Below are 20,302 nucleotides of genomic sequence, written 5' to 3'. Positions count from 1 at the left end.
TAATTTCCATGAATATGTCTCATACCATATTCATCTACCAATTCAAAATAACATTAATATCCATGCTACTTGAATTTACAAATCTAGGCTACAAAGCCTTTAAACAACACATTCAAATGTTAACACATACATCTAAATATTCAACAAACATAAAGATAGCAAGGTTCAAAACATAAGCATAAGTCTAAAGAAACCCCCCAAGTGTTACATGATCAGAGTATATGACTCTCTACCTAATCCAATAACAAACTCAGGAGCTCCTCGGCTAAATCCTCGGACAAGCTACTACTCGTCTGAACCTGCACGTTACCAACAAAGGGCAACATTGAAACAGAAGGGTGAGAATTCAAATTATTATAGAAAACATAATAATGGGAAATGCAAAACATAAACAAGCATACATTTCACAATTCATCACTCTTCTCAAAATATACAATTCATATACCATATATCAATCATCATGCAAAGCAACCTCATAGATACGAAAACAATCACATAACACACAATGTGAGTCGAATGTATAAATGTGACTTAATGCATGTGGTACCATGCGAACCTAAAGTTTCACCGCTTTCCAATTCATTATCTAGAATCCAAGCCACACTTCCGATCCGGACAAGATCAAAGCCAATATGCCTATCTCCAATTAAGGATCGCGTCTTTTATGCTTATTTCCATTCAAGGATCAATGTCTCTTACCATGTGAACCCAAGTTTCACCGCTTCTACCATAAATCCGACCATGCTGTGAATGTATGTACAAATACCAATAATATATGCAATTAAGATTATCTCATCGATCTTAACTTACCGCATACCACAATAATCCAACTCTATGAATTATCTGTCACTTGTACACAACATTCACAACATAATTAACAATTATAACAAAGTACTACCACTATCATATATCCAATCACAATCATTATGAATATATTATCACACATCATACCAACAATTGTTATTCACCACCTACCAAAATATAACGCATATAAAGACAATTACATGTCATTTCATATAACAACATCATAATTAATAAATCAAGCGTTAATAAATTCTATTCTATCATATAGATCATCACAATAGCTTCCTAACGCTTCATACGGTGCATAAAAAGGAGTTACGGATCAAAAGATACAACATTTCAAAGTTTGGAAAAAGTTCCATACAGTAGGGTCCGCTTAGCGACCTTCTAGCGGGCTTATGGAAACTCAAATTCAATAGCCCAGCTTGAAGCGCGCTAACTAGAACTAAAAATAGTAACTTTCAGTTTTCGCAGCTCCGCTTAGCGAGCCTTCACTTTTTTTTTAAAAAACAAACAGCATCCGCTTAGCGGGCCAGGGGCCGCTTAGCGGGTATGCGATTTTGCAGAAAAAAACAACAAGCTCAGAACTGCGAAAATCACTTCACACTACTCAAAATCACTTCCAGTCATCAATAACCAGCAAATACAACTAGTATTCATCATTATTAAACCACATTCATCATCAAAATCATATTTAATCATACAAATCCATAGAAATTAGCATAAACCCTAACTTTTCTATGTTTTCATGAAATTACAAAGATGAAGAGATAATCACAACAAACACGTTACCCAATCATATAGTCTATAAGAACTTGGATTATAACCCTTACCTCTAGTTCAAATCCACTCTCTTGATGAAAATCTACAAATCCCCTCTTTGTTCTTCTCTTGCCTCTTTATCTTTTTTCTATCTTTTCTCTTTTCTAAATCTAGGTTATCTCACAAAATCCTCTATTAGCTCTAATTGTTATGTTGGGCTTAATCCACCCAACTATCATTTCTAACTCAATTAGGCCCATTAGCTAATTTACTATATTTCTACCTATTACTAATTAGCTAAATTAACACATTATCACATAATTAAATAATTATCACTCAAACAATGATTAAATAAAACACATAATTATCAAAACATCACATAATTCTAATTAAATAAATATATAATAAAAATAGGTTGTTAAAGCATGAACCTGACAAGGCATGAGCATGGTTAAAAGTGATCGAGAAGATCTTTCGAGTCATGAATTGTACCGATGTGCAGAAGGTGCAATTTGGCACTCACATGCTAGAGAAAGAAGCTGAGGATTGGTGGAGTAACACTTTGCAAAGATTTGACGAGGAAGACATAAAAGTTACTTTTCCTCTTTTCTGTGATGCATTTTTGGAAAACTATTTTTCAGAAGATGTGCGTGGAAAGAAATAGGTGGAATTTCTGGAATTGAAGCAAGGGAATGGAACTGTAGCGGAGTATGTTGCAAAATTCCTAGAGTTGATCAAGTATTGTCCTCATTACAACACTATGAATGCGGAAATGTCTAAGTATTTGTAGTTTGTGAATAGTTTGAGGCATGATATCAAGAAGGCTATTGGTTACCAACAAATTACTCATTTTGCGGAGTTGGTTAACAAGAATCAGATTTATGATGAGGATAGTATAGGGAGAGTGTTTCTCACTATAAGTCTTCGAATAATGAGAAAGGGAAAGGACAATGCCGTGAGAAACCTTATGATGATAAAAAGAAGTAGAAATCTGGTTATGACGGAAAGCTAGGTGGGGGAGGAGCTATTACTCCGATTAAGTGTTACAAGTGTGGTTTCGAAAGACATCGTACTAATGAATGCAACAAGAATTTTAACGATTAAGAGCAATTCTTCTTTGCTGCATGGGAATGATAAATCTATTAATCTTTGGTTGGATTTGTGGTGCGGGCCACCTTTGGAGCTTGATATGGAAAACATTCCTTATGACAAGAAACTCAATGTAAGTAATATTCTCCTTGACACTAATTGGAATCTTGTTGGGCTTTCACCCTTTTTGCCTAATGCTGTCAAACAGAGAATCAACAGTAGCCATGTTCCTTTTGAGCTACGACCGGTTGAGCTTAGGTGGAACCACGTAGAAGAAGCATAAATAACGAAAGACAAGTTTTAATTTATTTTTGAAAAAAAATTAAAAAAATGTTTTTTTAATAAATTGAACCCTTCCAAAACCCTCCCACCCAAAATATTTTTATTCTTTTCACTCAATCCTTCATATTTTCCAAAACTCTTCCCTCCATTCCCCTCCAAACTCGCAAACAAAGCCTTAAGTGTATGCATGACAATATAATTTTGACCTAAAGTGAATGAGAAATTTCATAAGGAACTCAACTATACCATAAATTTGACTAAGACAAGACATTAAAATAGAAACTAACTGAAATCTTATGCAATTTCGTCAAACTCATTTGTAACCTACTTAAATAAAACATAGCGAAAGTCAATAAAATTCTATTCAGGACTTCAGAGAATATATATGAGATGGAAAAAGATTGTTTCAGAAAAATACGAGTATAAGAAAAAATAGATACATTTTTTTTGAAAGAGTTTTTTTTCGTATAAAATGATAAATGAATGATCGTAATTAATATATTTTTAGTATTTTAAAAAATTCAAAAAATTTATATAACTTTTGGGAATTTTTCTTTTTTTTTTTAATTAGTTGCACTATGGTGTGTCATGTGTGTACTCACATTACTAAGCTCACTCTTTATTTTATTTCTCACTTTGTATTTTCTCGAGAAATTTTTTTCCATCAAAAGAAGAAAATGGCTAGGTTTTGTAAAGGCAATCAAGATGAAGAACGGTTGGACGATGATGATCAAGACCTCTATACTGTCAACACTTCTTCCGCTCTCAATATCAACAACAACAACAGCAATGGTACAATCTCTCTCTCTCTACGGTTTCACAATTCATTCAAATTTCTTCAATTTTTCCCTATTAATTATGTTCTGCAATTGAATTTCAACTCAAAATGATGAAATTGGCAGTGAAGGTGGATGAAACTGGTAGAGGTAAAAGAGCGAACCCTCATCGTTCTAAGCATTCTGAGACTGAGCAGCGTAGAAGAAGCAAAATTAACGAAAGGCGAGTTTTTTTTTTTTTGAAAAAAAAAATGTTTTTTTTAATAAGTTGTTGTGTTATGAATATTTTGAGTTAATATTTTAGGTTAATTAAAATTTAGGCTATGTTTGAGTGGAACAGAACGGAATGAAGCGAAATCTGATGGAATGCATTTCATCATTTTTCATTTTTTTTACCTCCAATTTGAGCCGAATGACAAAATTGCTTTATTCCATCGTGAAGGTTTTGTTTGGATTGATGGAATCGGATGGAGCAGAACAACAGGATGAGATAGAATGAAAGGTTGTTTCATTGTTTGAATCATTTAAAATCGAATGGAGATGAGCAGAATGGAGTGGTGTATATTTCATCATGTTCCATCACTTACCACCACATTTCTTCACTTCTGATTTGGGCAGAATGAAGAACTTGGTTTGTTCTGTCCTAAAATTTCAAAATGATGGAATGGAATCTTCATTCCGCTCCATTGCACTTCTTTCCACTCCGATGATTTTATGATATCCAAACATATAGCTGAAATGTCCAAACAATGGAATGACATCTTTATTCTATTCAACTCCGTTCCGCTCTGATCCTTTCATTTAACAATATTCAAACATAGCCTTAGCCTTAGTAATGATTGGAAGTTTGAGAAGAAATATATTTGTGAGACAGATTTCAGGTTCTGAGAGAACTTATACCTCAAAATGATCAAAAAAGAGATAAAGCTTCTTTTTTGTTGGAGGTACTTGATTCAATTATTTGCTTCTTGTATTGTATGTAAAGTGTTCTATTTAAAGTTCTGATACTTTGTAGATTGTTTTGTTTATTTTATGTCCAGGTTATTGAATACATTCAGTTCCTACAGGAAAAGTTACAAATTTATGAACAATCTTATGAAGGATGGAGTCAGGAGCCAAGCAAATTAATTCCATGGGTAAAGTATTTAGAATAGTGTGTATGTGTTTATCTTTTTACCTTGATTGCCAATGCATGACATATAAGCATGGGTACGTATATAAATGCAATTGTTGATGAATAAAGCAATGTAATATACCATGTGCACATACATAACAAATTATGAACGTTATGTTGGCATGTTGATGAAGTGGTCTATTGGTGAAGGCTTGGGTCCAGAGAGTGTGCCCCTCTCAAGGTCTGAGGTTCAAATCTTGCTAGGTGCTAACAATCCTTGGTCCAGACAGAGTTTTACTCTGGCTTTAAATGAGTCCTCGCTTGTGGACTGTGGAATTGGTCTCCTTAGATTGTCGGTCTTAAGGCTGGATACTAAGTTTTCAAAGAAAAAAAAAACAATTAGAATGTATTGGAATATCAATGTTTGGTTTATTTGCATATGGGTTTAGATTAGTTACTCTACCTTGTAAAGTGAATTACTCATTTAACTTATCCATAAACATATGTAAGCAAAGCTTATATGGGTTTGTACGTAAGTGTAAAGCTTATTTTAGTAGAGAAGCTCCTATAAGCTCCATTTCAACTTGAGCCTTGACCCTAACATTCAGGGTTCTCGACAATATTGTTTCTCCTGTTTATATATTTGTACAATTCTTGGAATACATGAGAAAATGTTTGAATTTGAGTGATGAAACTTCATATCTAAAACAATGCTGTCAAGTAATGGCTATAGTAGCACTATTATGTAGCAGAAATTTAACAAACAACTATTATTCTGTGATACACGCTTTAATACATAGTGTTGTCAGATAGCGGTTATAGATGTGCTATAGTATTTTAGCATTTTGAATTTGAACTGATTGCTATTTCCTACGATTTGCTATTGACAAACTTGATCTTTACATGACACTCAAGCTTGAACTTTTAAGTTGTATAACATTTTGGAACTTCTAATTGTGTAATTGTAGGAGAGTTTATGTATATTGAACGCAAAAGAAACAGCACCAACCTCCAAGTCTTATTTCTACTAAGTAGGCTTGCACAAATGGTCCTTGTCATGCCAATATACTCTATCGTATATCCATAAAATTTATCATTCTAGAATTTAATTCCTTTCATGTTTAAGATTTTTTATCATTTTATGGAATTTGGCAACCTCAATGATATAGTTTTCACAATGATTTGTTGTGACGTAAAGCCTTTAAATAATAACAGTGGCTCTTCAGTTAAATTTTATTGTGTTCAACCTTTTTTTCAGAGAAATCATCACGGACCTGCCGAAAATACTATAGATCCTTCTCGAGCTATTCAAAATGGGTCTATTCATGAAACACCTAACAACGTCTCTCTGTCATTGCCTAAAAACGTACAGAACCCAATAGAACCTGACCCCTCCACAACTATTCAGAAGGGTTGCACCCCTGGTTCATCCGGAGAAACAGTTCCCTTGACAATGCAAATGCGATTGGACATGTTTGATCCGGTTGTTAGCAGTGGTATGGTGACTCAACAGATGCTGGAGTTGCCTGTATCTAATGCTGGCATGGCTTCGAATCTCCAGCCTCAAGTATGGCTAAGCAAACCAAACAAGGACGACTACGTTGTTCCAGATAATACATTGAAGGAAGAAGAGGAGCTGAAAATTGATAGTGGGTCAGAGTCAGATAGCATCTCAAGTGCCTACTCTCAAAGGTGAATTTCTTTTATAACTTTAGAGCCTCTATGTTAACTATGTTAGAGCATTGTAGCATTGTGAAATTTGAATAAATCGCAATTTTTGGTGATTTGCGATTGGCTACATTGGATATCATATGTCTATGCTGTCAATCGCAGCATGGTCCTTGGTGACGCTCACAGGTGCAGCAGTCCCTGCCACAAATCGTGCCGTTATCACATTATCACAATCCAATTGCTCCTGCTTGTCTGCAATTAGGGTTTAATTTGCAAATTCCATCTAAGATCCAATATTTTTAACTGTTCTGTTTTTTTAAGAGTATATTGGTCTTTTCATTATAGTTTTAAGTGACATACATTTTGTTATTCTTCACGACTTCTTTTTATTCTATACTTGCTTCATGTGCGAGAACAATGACATCCTCATCTGAACCACCAACCTCCAAGAGTAAAGGTTATTTTATGCTTACTGGTGATAAAAGCTTGAAATGGCTTGGCAGTGGAATTCTTTGAAAGACATTAACAACTAAAATTTTGTTACCCCTTTAATTATTGACTATTAAGTATGATTACTCCTTTAATTGTGTGTATTTTGCTATTTTTCAGTACTTATTTTGTTTTGTTTGTATATTGTTTTCTAGTCCTCACTATAGCTGCTATCCTGCTACCCTTATAGGGGTTATGTGGTTTGTCACTCCACACTGCTATCTGATATAGCGGTATGTATTATTGATGTAAGAAATTCATTGTTGAAATCTGTCAGAAAAGTTCTTCTACCGAAAATACGCCAAAATTTTCCTTTCCACATTCAAATCATATGTCCTGAATCATCTTGTCGCTGTTGACAACTTGACATTGTTTTCTTTTAACATTCCTACTATTTCATACAAATTACAAAATAAGCTGTGCAAGAAGACGTTTTTCGGAAAATTAACTTTTCAAGTCAAGAATCTGTATGAGCACATATTATTCATGCCATAATTGGATGTTGACTGGTTGTTTTGTCTGTTTAAACAGAATATTAGGTACTCTCACCCAAGCGCTGCAATCTTCGGGTGTAGATTTGTTGCAGACCAGTGTTTCGGTGCAAATTGATGTTGGTAGACGAGCAAATACTGGGTCAGCCCCTTGCCAATATGGCTCAAAGGTTAGCTTATCCATATACAAATACTAATAGCTTATTGAACTTATGTGCTTATCACACTCATAATAAACAACTAATTAAGCTATTTATCCGGTTCAATCACAGTTAAACTGATTGAACCAATTAAACCATGACTTGAAGTCTGACCGGTTCAAACTTCGGTCCAGTTTTAAACTATTGATTCTAAACATGGCCGTCTTTGTGGGCTTGGAAGGAGAACTACTGCACAGGGTCTAAAATTAGTAATTTTTAAACCGTGGTTAAATTGGACCTCATTAAATACTGTCATGGTTGTTTTGTCACAATTAAACTGCAGTTAACCTATACAGAACCTCTAAAAATTTGAGACGACTATGATTCTGATTCTAAGGAAGCACCTTAGCAAGGCCTCATATTGTTTCGTTTCTCCTGAATCATCATCTTACCATAAATATATTTTTTTTTGTTTCAGGGTCATGAAAATCAGTATATGAGCAATCAAGCAATGACATGTGATTACTTCAGTGAGGATTCTGAACAAAGTCCAAAGAGGTTCAGACGAGAAGCTAGCTAGTGATTCTTCTCATGTTATTATTTTTTTGTTGAGCTGTGAGGAAAATTGAGATTGGGTAGGTCAGGTTATTTTTGCCATGCTGGCTAGATCTAGATAAAATGTATATTTCATGATTCAACAATGACAGTTTGAAATAAGCTTATAAAAGAGCTTATTTACAACTTATATGGAGTTATGAGACCATCATTTGTGTAAGTATTTTGGGAAAATTTATGAAAATCTATAATTGTTATATTATCTTGTTATAATATCTGTCCATGATGTTTGTTTAAAATTAAAAAACAAGTGATTATGAGATATAATAATCTATAAAGATTTTTCTTTTAAGCAAAAACTGTTTTTTGTTTGTTTGAGTAAAAATCGTTTTTCATCACACTTCAAATTTTTTTTTTTTTTAATTTTTCAGAAGTTACTAAAACTTGTCATGAAGGTTATTTGTCTCAAATCTGTTTAGAAATGGACACATGTGAAAATAAGCTTTCACATTGAAGCTACATGAAGGTGTATCCATTCAAACATACGCAGTAAGGCTCTGTTTGGATAAATAACTTATTTGCAATTTATAACACAAGTATGTATGGAAGAATCTATGGTCACAACGAAAAATATGAATATGAGTAAATTTGAATTACTACTCATATCAGATACAAAAATGGAGTTAAGTTCTCAGTGCTACATCAATAAAATACACCCAATATCCAAACTGAACTTAAACCTAATATTAACTAGGAGGATCATCCAAAGTAACACCAAAATTGATATCTTGTCAACAAATTAGCATGTAGAGTAAACACCTATGTTATATATTCTGCAAGGTTTTAAATTGCGGTCGGTAACAGGAATTGTGCCCTCTGCATCAGTCAAACGTTATCGCCATTTGCCGCAATGTAAAAATTTGCAGCGCAATTTAAAACCATGTTCCTGAGCAAGTTTTTTTCTCCTTTCCTCAACTAAATCCGGTTTGCGGAAGTTTGAAGAAACAACCAATTATGTACATGAGTCCGGAGAATTTGAATCCATTTTCAATCGTCAGATGAACCTTCAACGCATATCTAGGATATCACCTTTCACCGCCCTCGAGTTCTTCTTGATCCTCGAATTGATTTTCGTCTTTAGTATTAACTTCACCTCCTTCGCCTTCATTATTTCCACCACTTTGTTTAAAGAATAAACCAGATACAGAATCATCGTCATCGCCGTCATCTTCGTTTTCCTTATCTTTTGATTGAGAAACCGGACTAGTCGTGTCCATCCATGCAGGACACTTGTGAGAAACACCAAGAGTTTTCCATACTTGCGAAGATAAAGGACTAGAAGAATTCTTCGATACTTCAGAGGAGTCATGCCGCAAACAAGAACATTCGGGGATTGGATGAGAGAGAAAGGACAACGGTTTTGATTTACTCGATGCTTCGATTATTCCGTCAAGTAATGTTTTTCTCAAATGCCTTCGAACCGATCTTAGCCATGTACGATTCGCTTGATACATGTGGTCGCGAATCTCGTCTACAAATTTGGCAGCTTCTTTTCTGCATCGGCAGAAAAATGATTGCAATGTTTTAAAATAACAAATTGAACTCATAATACATAGAAACATCGATCAAGATCAAGATAGTTATTTACCTGTCGGGTCGAAAAGTCTTTGACGCAGCCGACTGATATAGCCTATGCCCCATCACCAAGCTAGCGAAATTCGAATGCCCCTTCCCATCACGATCAAATCCAGGGATGAACACATCGGCTTCAACACAAACCACATAATCAATAGCTTCCCATAGTAACTTATGAGCATTGGTCCTCAGTTCCATAACAGTACTATCCGGTTCGTTATCACTCTCGGCTACCCAACCCCACCAACCCTCTATGTTATACGATTTCGGCTTTGCTGGAGGGGGAGGAAGCGGACGAGGACGTGGACCTGCGTTCTTCCAAGCTGCACGCTTTTTAACTTCTTCGAAAGGCGGTGGGCTTGGAGGAGGATTAACGAGGTTAACCTCTTGTCCGTAGATTCGAATCATCTCCCAAGGTGTACTAAGAGATGTTCTATCAACAACGTTTTCAAACATCGCGTGAAGAGGAATCAATGTTCTTTGACCACCAAAGACTTCTCCTCCCGATACATATATAATCGCATCCTTCGTGTATCCATAGGCACGTAGAAGAATACCGATCTACAAAAGATCAGAATTATGAAAACAACTTTTATACGTAACGACTAATATAATAAGCATTTATGCTATCCGTGTCTAATACTCTTAATTAAGTTGTTTATCCAAACAGGACCGATATGTACAACTAGGATATATTGCAACGGCGGTTAATTACCGAAGTTTGAAGAGTCGTTCCGACCAATTCATTGACCCTGAAAAATTAGTCAGGTCAAAAGTTTAAACATATTCTCTCACCTCTTCCGGCATTAAAGGACACGATCCGTTCAATCTTGCTTCGGCCGAGTTGACTAAAAGCTTCCCTTTGACAATCCCGCGTTTTATCATCCAAGATCTCTTGTGTTGAATGAGTTCATTATGTACATCCTAGCAAAGAATTAAAGGTCGTCATCAAAGTTCAAATACGAAAAAGCTCGAGGTTAAGGGCCCATTTGTTATAAGATTGATTTATATACCTGGAATAGTTCAGCACAACCATGATAAGCTAAAGACTCTCTCGTCATGCCAGGATCAAAGGCAATGAACGGACGACTGGGAGCTCGTAACCTATAATTATATCGGGAAATATTCAGAAACAAAAAGAACAGGAAAAGACTATGAAAGAGACGAAAAAACAGACAGAAAAAGCCACGAGAATTAAGTTTTTCTTGCCTCTGCAAAATCTTAGCGGACAGTTCTTGGACTTCCTGTCGGAACTGAAGAGCTTGAAAAGAAACTCGGCACCTCAGCCTTTGATATTCTTCGAAATCAGGAGGAAGAATGGCCTGAGAAAGAAGAAATCGAAAAAAATATTAATTTCTGAACATAAACTTTGGTAAATAAAAATTACGAGCCTGCCTAATGCGTGAATCATAAATTGTCGTTACCTGCAAGCATCCGCCATTGGAAACAACTAATTCGACCACTGAATGCTTCTTTAATATAGGGAGAACATGATGCAAGTAATAAAAAGGTGATGCCGAATACGGAACTTTAAACACCGGAATCTCCTTTTTTCTCCTTGCACCCTTTAGATATTTTGGAAGAGTTCTCACTATTTTGACATCTTTTGCTAACGAGACTGTGAATTGGTCCTCGTTGTATAGGTACGCAAAACTCTTGAACTGAGAGCTGCGTAGAAATAATTGTAAAAAGAAATAGTAAATATAGATTATATAAGATCTAGAGTCTGTTTGGATTGACTTTATATTAGTTTTTTTTTTTAGATATAGCTTATACATAAGCACTTATATGCTATGAACCAGACACGACACTGACACGTCGACACTAGTAAAAATTTGAAAAAATGAATAAATTGATCGTAATCACAACCGACACGGACAATGACACGCCTTTTTTCAGAGGTGTCGGTGCTACAGAGCTTATATGATAAGCGCTTATGCTATAAGCGATTAATTAAACTGATATGATAAACCTTATTCCCTTGCTGCTGGTTGTTGATTGGATTTCAGGCATTGCTAATGTAGCATTAAGAAGTCGAGCAATCACAACCACGTCGCATATCTGGAAACAAAACCAATAACAAAACACATTGAGTTGAATTTCAGATAAATATATAACACGATACAGAACTAGAAACAGTAACCTCACCGAATTCCTGATCTCGTGAAAACCACCTTGTATCCGGACAAAAATAAACCCGTTTGTTTGCGAACCAGGTTCTGTCAAGAAAAATGATGTTATATAGAAAACCGACACATGTTGTTATATTCAATCGCCTCTATTACCTAAATTATTATCAGTGTCAACGTGTCAGTGTTATGTCTGCATGTTCGATATCCAAACATAAGCCACTTTACATTCACTAAACTTTTTGCCAAAATCATTTCCAAATGCATACAATGTTTGAACTTTGAAGCAGTGGAATAAAAAGTAAAGCACTAAAATGAATCATTTGATTCAAAATCAATTTTTTTCGCCGCAGAACCAAACACATACTAAATTTGAAACAGTAGAATAAAGAGTAAAGTAAAGCACCAAAAATGAAAAGTTGAACTTACCAGGATAATCCCCTCTTGGAACTGAATCTGGATACAAAGATTCAAAAAGCTTTACTTGCCCCCATAATCTTCTATATGAACCTCCCTGCATCACAAACATTAAAAAAAAAAAAACCTTAAAATACACAAAAACAGTGTCTAAAATCTCGTTACCTTAAAAACTCCAAAGACATTGGAAACAACAGATCCAAAACCAATGAACAATGACAATGATGTGCTTATTATCATAAACACAGAAAAACAAAAACAAAAACAAAAAACATCATTTGACCAATAACATTCTATAAGAACTCAAACAACACTGAATGCAACATCTTTGTCATTTTCTGAGAGTACAATAATGATACAACAAAAAAGTCAAATTTATGAACCCTTAAAAAAAGGGATTTGTTTGAGAAAAAAAAAATCTAACTTTAAGATAGAGAAATCAAAAACAAAAAATGGGGTGATGAAAAAAAAATGAAAAAGGTGAGATCTTTATGCTTACATTGGTGGAAAAATCTGGTTGATCAAAGATGGGTCTCCAGGAGAAGATAGTAACAGAAGATTGGTAATCAGAAACACCAAGTTGAGTGAATCTAGCTAGAAGAAAGTGAATGAAGATTGAAAAAGCTGAAAGAACAATTCCAATTAAGCCAACCCATTTCATTTTTGACTTCATTTTTGTTTCCCCTTTCATTGGAAAAAAATTATGGAAACAAAAATCTCTCTCTCTCTTGAGAAGTTTGTTTGTTGAGAAGTGATGAGAAAGAAGAAGAAAGAGTCAATGGAAAAGTCTAGGAAAGTAATGAGTGAGATTGAGAAGCACGTGTTAAAGCATGTTTTTGATTTTTTGTATACAATGTTGTTCACAAAGACAAGAGAGAGAAGAGTGTATGTGTGTGCTGTTTTTTGTTTGTTTGAGTTGGAACAAGATTTAGGAGGAGGGTCATTTTATATTTTGTGTACTCTTGGTAGATATCCTATGTCTTTTGTATTTTTTTATTTTTGATTTTTTTTAATATAATTTTTTGGTTTTTCTTTTTTATTTTTCAACATAATATTCAGCGCACTCAATCGATTAATTTAGTTTAGAGGTCAATTATGTCATCAAATGATTTAAACTCTCTCTCATTCACAATTGTAGGAATAGAGCTTGATTTTTCTTATTGAATTCATCGTCAATCACCACCAAACCAATTAATAATCGTTGTTTGATATTAATATACTAATAGAAGTTAAACTCAGTCTGCCGCTAAAATTTACATTAACACCACCTTGCATCTAATAGTACAATAATAATTTATTTAATTACATTTTTTGAAATTTAATAGATAAAAATAAAAGTTAAAAAATAAATAATTTATTAATTTTCAGAAAAAACGGGAGAGATTAAAACTATTTAATTTAAATTAAGTGATTAATCTTGTGATTTAAAATAATTTACTATTCTTTTTTACTTTTTTATATTATTTAATGTGTATAAAATTTTAAACAAATTAATTTTGAAATGGACCAAATATTGTAGTTGATACTCAACACGACTTATAAGCGCAATTGTAAAAAATAATGGATCAAAAAGATTGTATTGTTGGTTTTAATATAATTTTAATTATTTATTTTCAAATTATACTCAATCTGTTTTCAACTTATGATGATAAAACATAGTTGATTAAAATTAGGGGTGATAAAACGGGTTTGAATCGTTGAACATATTCGTTTTGTCTGTACTTTAGTATGAGGCCGGTCAAAGATTTAGGGTCATACCTTCTAATATGTATGTCTCGTCTTGTTGTATTTTTTTCACGGATTTTTGCGAGCATATACATTTAAATGAATTTTTGTAATTTTAGACCTAAAATGTACATTACCCCTCCCCCTCCCATCCTCGCTTTTAGTGCGAGACTCCCCCGTCTCATCCTCACTTTTAATGCGAGACAAAGTTTTAGGCTCACGCTCTTGATATCATCAATATGTGTCACATTCATGTTGAGATCATAGAAGACTCTAAATGTTGGAGACATGCTGAGACTGCTTGCTTGATCTTGGAGGAAGCTTACAAATTCTTTGTTAAATCTAGCCAACATTTTCCTTGGTGCAAACAGGTTTGAAACCTAGTGTCCTTCCTTCTAAGTCTTTCCACTTTTGGAGGTACCTTCAAAATAAGCTCACAACTAATGAAAATTTAGTTGTTAGAGATTGTCATCTTTCTTCCACCTGCAACATTTGATGCAAACTCATCATATCATGTTTGATTGCAGCTTCCTTCCCATCAGTGGTCCTGGTTTGCTTTTATTATCAATAATCATTTTCGGAAATCTTCCTTGGAAAACTCTTGGAACATTATGCCTTGGTCCGGGAACTGCCAAAGTTGTGATATATATTGCCATCATCCACATCATCAATGAAATTTGGTTTGCTAGGAATAATTCTAAAATTTAGAGCATCAAGACTACTTGGAATGCTTGCAGAGACTCCATAATCCATAACATGGTCAGTAGTATTTTATCTCCTAACACAAGCACCTCAATGTTTGGATTTTCCATTAATAAAGCTTTCTAAATTAAAGTGCACCCTTCTGATCGTCATAATGGCTTATGTGCTTTGACAATGTCCTCTTTTTGAAATGGCGGGTGACATGGCGTTTGGGACCCCTTCTCTTGCTGCTTGAGGAGGCCTTTTTTGAAACTCTATGAGTGAACATGTGGGAAATTTCTCCAATTTTATTAACAATGGCAACGCTCTTTATTCTGAATTTATTAGAGCAACGATGGTTGTGGAGTTTGCTTTTAAAAACAACTAGTCTTATTCTTGGCCTGAATCCGACTGCTTGCTTGTAGTTCTAAGTTTTCTCTAATCACAACTTTGTCACTTGACACCTTAAAGTTATATGGCTAAATTGCATCAAGATAACTCAATCAATACAATTTACGGTATCTTACATATTTAGATAAGGGAATTCTCGTGCTGAGAAACTTGTTAATTTTGGCTCCAATCATAGGGCCTTCACTTGGTTTAAACATCTCCATAATCTTATTATGGTAGACTTCTTAAGGAATATGCATAGCATCCCTTGTTGTAATATAAGATTTCTTAAGGTTTTAGCTTTGGTTTGAACATCTCTATAATTTTATAGGATATATTTCTTAAACAATATGTGTGATATCATGTGTTGTAGATATAAATTTTTTTAAGGGTTTTAGTTTTGGTCTCTTTCCTTCCGTTTTTATATGTGTTATTTCCTTTTTAATATATTATTGGTCTTTGATATTTGACTTTAAAAAAATTGTTAGGATCTGTTTGATAAAAACAACGGTTGACTGATAAGTTAGCTGATAGCTTATAGTTTATGACTGATGGCTGATGACTGATGGTTTATAGCTTATAGCAGATGGTTGAGACTGATAGCTTATAAGCTAATTGAAGTGTTTGGTAAAATTAGCGGTTCAATTAACTTATAAATGTAAAATGACATAAAATATATTTTAATACATAATTATTTTATTTTAAATTAAAATAAATTATAAGGGTTAAAAATGAATTTTAATTAAAATAATAAGGATAAAAAAGGAAGAAAAAATAGTAAGCTATAAGACATAAGTTAAAACGCTATTTGAAATAGCGTTTGGAAAATAAGCTATAAGCTAGTAAAATAAGCTATAAGCTCGTGATGAAAAGACCGTTATCAAACGGGTCTAAATTATCATATGAGCTTATAAGACATAAGACATAAGCTATAAGCTCGAAAACATGACTTTTAATTCAGGTGAGATAATTAAATGATTATAAAGAGAGTACTGTTTTTTTCCTTTCAATTCTGCTTTTCCAAAAAATTGTCAGATCGAAGAGCATCTTGGAAGCGAAAGGTGGCAAGGTGCACTACCCTGTGTTAATGGTTGTTAGTACAAACCAATGTCAAATAAGCAGGTAAATATAATTCATATACTTATTTCTTTTTTAATTCTTTAGTTTTTCTAACACACTGATGATAGTTGCACACAATTTTCAAAAACAAATCTCAGAAGAAATGGCAATAAATGTGAATATGCTTCTGATAATAAATAGTAAATAGTTGCATGTATAATTATAAATATAATCTTAAAAAATAAAAACAGGTCATTTAAAAAAATAAGTTTTTTATTAAAAAAATTGATAAGACGTAGTGTATGTTTGGACGTACATTTAGCATAGACGCATGTTTGAAGAGTTTTCTATTGTAAAAAAAGATAAACTACATTTTATAGCTTCTGATTTAACGCATGTTTGTGGCTAAACGCACGTTTTCACCGCGTATCCGAACATAGTCATATTCTAAGAGTATCTTTATTTGACAAAATCAATCTTATTTTTAAATTTTAAATTCACATTAATAAAATATTTATATTTAAGATGAGATATTTATATAGTAAAAATATGATAAATATTTTTAAATATTGTTTAAGGAACAAAAATAGAAGAAAATTGAATATATATAATAAAAAATTATACACTAATCATATTTTTTATTGAAAAATAGTAAAAATAACGCTTAAGTAATTGAATTTAAGTTTTCTTTAGGTTTAATACAGTTTTAGCACAAGTTTTCAATTTTTTGTCGGGTATTTTTAATCTTTTTAAATATTTTTTGAAATAGTTATACAACTTGTAATTTTTTATTTTTTATTTAATTTGTATTCTTATTGTTTTAACTAAAAATCAATTTTGTCTTTATTAAAACGTTCTAGAAACCTAAAAAATATAATAATTTATTTTTATATTGTAACATTTTTAATAAAATTTATTTATTTTACTGTCTAAAAACATTTGAAATTAAGTAGTAAAAATTTAACTATAATTAAATTCTTAAAAAACAATTCAAGGAATTTAAAAAAATACAGAATATACACACACAAAATTAAAAAATAAGTCATAAAAATTAAAATTAAAAATGAAATTAATTTATCAAACAAAAATAGACATATGATAGTATCATTTTTTTCCTAAATGTAATTTTAATATTTTATTTTGTCTAAATATTAAAATTTTAATCTCTAAGTAAAATTTTAGTTTTAGTCTCATATTTCCAATTTTATGATTTTGTCTACCTTCTCTCAATTTTTACTTTTTTGTATTGATATGAGATCATTTCAATGATTTAGCAATGAAGTCGGTGAATCAAGATTAATTATGGAGGGGGTCATTCTAGCCCTACATGAAATTTGTTAACCACTTTGTTATTTTGAAATTAATTATCTTTTTGTGGGGCCTTCTAAAAATAGACATCTTAGGAATTTGTAACTTGTTAAATGATCAAATAAAGGTTAAGAAAAAGTAGGGATTTTGAGATTTGATTATATGATTAATGAAAGAAGACTTTTTAGCAATGGAGAAAGTAGATATACATGATGTTCAATGTTCATCATTGTTATTCAAGACAAAAGGGTTAAAAAATAGCCAAATTCTAAATTTGAATCCATGGCTTAGGTTAGGTTGGTGGGACCTTAACTATTGAAGAGATTCTTTGACAATTTGATAAAAGACTAAATAGGATGTTATGTTTAGCAACTATGCTATATGAGAATGAGATTAGAAATTGATTTGAATGCTATTTTGTTATATGCAAACAAAGTAATGTATGAGAAATGAAAGAAAGTAACTTTTAATTTATTGTGAATTATTCTCTTATTTTGTTATCATACTCTTTTGTTTTTACTAAATGATGTTGAGAGTTGGTAAGATAAAGATTACCCTTTTTATGCTTATGGTTGATCAATAGAGTAAACAAATTAATTTCATAATAATCAAATTTTGCAAACCAATGACTCCATCAACAAATTAGGTCATTTCTCTTGTGAATGAAAATGGGCAATCCTCAAATAAGAAAAAAACAATAAACTTTGCAAAATTAGTAAATAGCCCTTTTTAATATATTAAACTTTATAGTTTTAGTTCACCGAATTTTAGTCTTTTACATTTTTTTTGTCAACAATATTGATCCCTATTGCTAAATAATAGAACCACGAGTGTGTTTTTGGAGGAGAGAGAAAATATTTTAAATTAAATGTGTTTGTTTAATTTTTTACAAGGTGAGAAGAGGGAATTTTAGGTACAAATTCTTTTCTAAAGCAATTTTTTGTTCACTTTAAATCGGGAAGATTTAGAGAGGAGGGGAGGAATTATAATAAAATCATTTTTTGTTATATTGATAAAATTAATCTCGTTTTTTTATTAAAATTCTAAATTGTCTTTAATAAATAGGGTTCATAGTCATTTAGCCCTGCAATATAGGCGTGTTTTGATTTACCCCCTTTAAAAAAAAGTTTTTAAAAACTTTCTTGAAATATTAAAATTCTAAATCTTTTGTCTCCCGATCGCAAAATTACCCCCTGTAAAAAAAAATTGATTTACCACCCGATTTTTACACGCTTAGGGGGGTATCCCAAAATTATAGAGAGTATTTAATTATTTTTTTAAAGAGGGATAAATCAAAACACGTCTATATTGCATGGGGTAAATCACTATTAACCCTAATAGATTAATAAACATTATAGGTTAACTTTTGTCCTTTTATTGAAATTCCTCATTTTTTTTACAACAACTCTATTTTTTTTATTAGTATGACAAATATTTCTTTAGTTTTTATGTGTTTTATTTTATTCATTTTATTTATTATTTTTTTGGTAAGAACTTAATTATTTTATAAGTTGTTCTATTATATCTCTATATATAATTATAATATATCAGTTACATATCTAGATTTTAGTTTTATAAATTTTTTATAGAACTAGATGGATCATCAAAATGAGAAAATAGTTTATCTGATCTATAATGATTGTATGAAATTTATCAATATTTTATTTGCGCTTTAATATATTTTAGAGTATTTAAAATATTAAATATTTTGTGTTTGATTATCTATATTGTTTATGAATTGACAAATTTCATTTTTTGTGTGAATATCACTTTGTTTTAAATTTTATTTAACATGATTGTTATAATATTTTAAGGATTAAAAGATGAATTAGTTTTAAAACTTATTCCCTTCCCTTGTGAACCTAATATATATTTGGTTAAAAATTCTCTCTTCCCTTCTCTCATAAGGTTGACTTTAAGTTATCATGCTCTCACCTTTAAGTTATCCTAAAAGAAACTAAAGGAGAGAAAATAACACAAAGAAACAAGTGATAAAAAATTTGTTGAAGCCAAGGAGTGTTGATCTCATGTCATTAAGGTTGCGTGCTTAAAACAATACCACTGAGCCAAAATAACATGCGCTAATGATAACAATGTGCATCCAATTGGTTATATGTGAAATAAGTAAAAAATGCAAGAAAAAGTAAAATAGCGCAAAAAGGGTCTAGGGCGAGGGGGATTCGAACCCCAGACCCAAAGGTGGCAAGCGCGCCTTCTTAACCAATGGGGTGGTGGTACATCCAATGTATAAAACGCTTTCAACACATTCTATTTTAAACAAACTCAAAAATTCAAATTTTGGCGCAAAAACAACTTCATCTTCAACCTTGAGACATCAAATTCGAATTTCTCCATTTATCAACCAAATACAAAGATGTAAAGATCAAAGTGGCTCAGAATTTCATCACGAATTCAAAAATGTAAATAACATTATATATTAACTGTAGCTCTCTAATTTCAACTGAAACCCCTGTAACTCTATTGAAATTATGGAGACAATATTTGTATGGTTCGAGGTTTGAAGTATTCAGTGATCACAAGAGTCTGAAGTACCTCTTTGATCAGAAAGAGCTCAATATGAAGCAAAGGAGATGGTTAGAATTTCTTAAAGATTATGATTTTGGGCTGAATTACCATCCGGGTAAGGCGAACATGGTTGCTGATGCTTTGAGTAGGAAGTCTTTACACATGTCTATGCTAATGGTGAGAGAATTGGATTTAATTGAACAATTCAGAGATTTGAGTTTGATATGTGAAGGTACTTCTGATAGTGTTAAATTGGGTA

At 32.4% G+C, this 20,302-nt stretch overlaps 2 protein-coding genes across 2 annotated transcripts; one reads left to right on the top strand and one right to left on the bottom strand.

Annotated features, from left to right (window-relative positions):
• Positions 1 to 3,553: 3,553 nt before the first annotated feature.
• Positions 3,554 to 8,438, top strand: LOC131634431 (transcription factor BIM2-like). Its single transcript, XM_058905100.1, has 7 exons — positions 3,554 to 3,729; positions 3,840 to 3,936; positions 4,588 to 4,657; positions 4,754 to 4,849; positions 6,086 to 6,519; positions 7,519 to 7,648; positions 8,097 to 8,438. The coding sequence occupies exons 1-7, from the start codon at positions 3,615 to 3,617 to the stop codon at positions 8,196 to 8,198; spliced, it is 1,044 nt and encodes a 347-aa protein (XP_058761083.1). The 5' UTR covers positions 3,554 to 3,614; the 3' UTR covers positions 8,199 to 8,438.
• Positions 8,439 to 8,806: 368 nt separating this feature from the next.
• Positions 8,807 to 13,278, bottom strand: LOC131634430 (O-fucosyltransferase 27-like). The gene is made up of 10 exons (XM_058905098.1): positions 12,854 to 13,278; positions 12,367 to 12,451; positions 11,957 to 12,027; positions 11,781 to 11,869; positions 11,233 to 11,476; positions 11,018 to 11,130; positions 10,822 to 10,912; positions 10,604 to 10,732; positions 9,822 to 10,369; positions 8,807 to 9,727 (listed from the first exon to the last, which is right to left on the bottom strand). The coding sequence occupies exons 1-10, from the start codon at positions 13,043 to 13,045 to the stop codon at positions 9,259 to 9,261; spliced, it is 2,031 nt and encodes a 676-aa protein (XP_058761081.1). The 5' UTR covers positions 13,046 to 13,278; the 3' UTR covers positions 8,807 to 9,258.
• Between the last annotated feature and the right edge of the window lie 7,024 nt (positions 13,279 to 20,302).

The sequence above is a fragment of the Vicia villosa genome, unplaced genomic scaffold, assembly GCF_029867415.1.
Source record: "Vicia villosa cultivar HV-30 ecotype Madison, WI unplaced genomic scaffold, Vvil1.0 ctg.001291F_1_1, whole genome shotgun sequence".
Lineage (NCBI taxonomy): Eukaryota > Viridiplantae > Streptophyta > Magnoliopsida > Fabales > Fabaceae > Vicia > Vicia villosa.
This window is presented reverse-complemented; position numbering and strand designations above follow the sequence as displayed.

Excerpts from the sequence above, each read along its gene's own strand:
- LOC131634431 (XM_058905100.1), top strand. The coding sequence starts at position 3,615 with ATGGCTAGGTTTTGTAAAGGCAATCAAGATGAAGAACGGTTGGACGAT. Across the intron at positions 4,850-6,085 it reads CAAGCAAATTAATTCCATGG|AGAAATCATCACGGACCTGC; the intron begins GTAAAGTATTTA and ends CCTTTTTTTCAG. Across the intron at positions 7,649-8,096 it reads CTTGCCAATATGGCTCAAAG|GGTCATGAAAATCAGTATAT; the intron begins GTTAGCTTATCC and ends TTTTTGTTTCAG.
- LOC131634430 (XM_058905098.1), bottom strand. The coding sequence starts at position 13,045 with ATGAAAGGGGAAACAAAAATGAAGTCAAAAATGAAATGGGTTGGCTTA. Across the intron at positions 12,028-12,366 it reads TCCAAGAGGGGATTATCCTG|AACCTGGTTCGCAAACAAAC; the intron begins GTAAGTTCAACT and ends TTTTCTTGACAG. Across the intron at positions 10,733-10,821 it reads GTTGTGCTGAACTATTCCAG|GATGTACATAATGAACTCAT; the intron begins GTATATAAATCA and ends ATTCTTTGCTAG.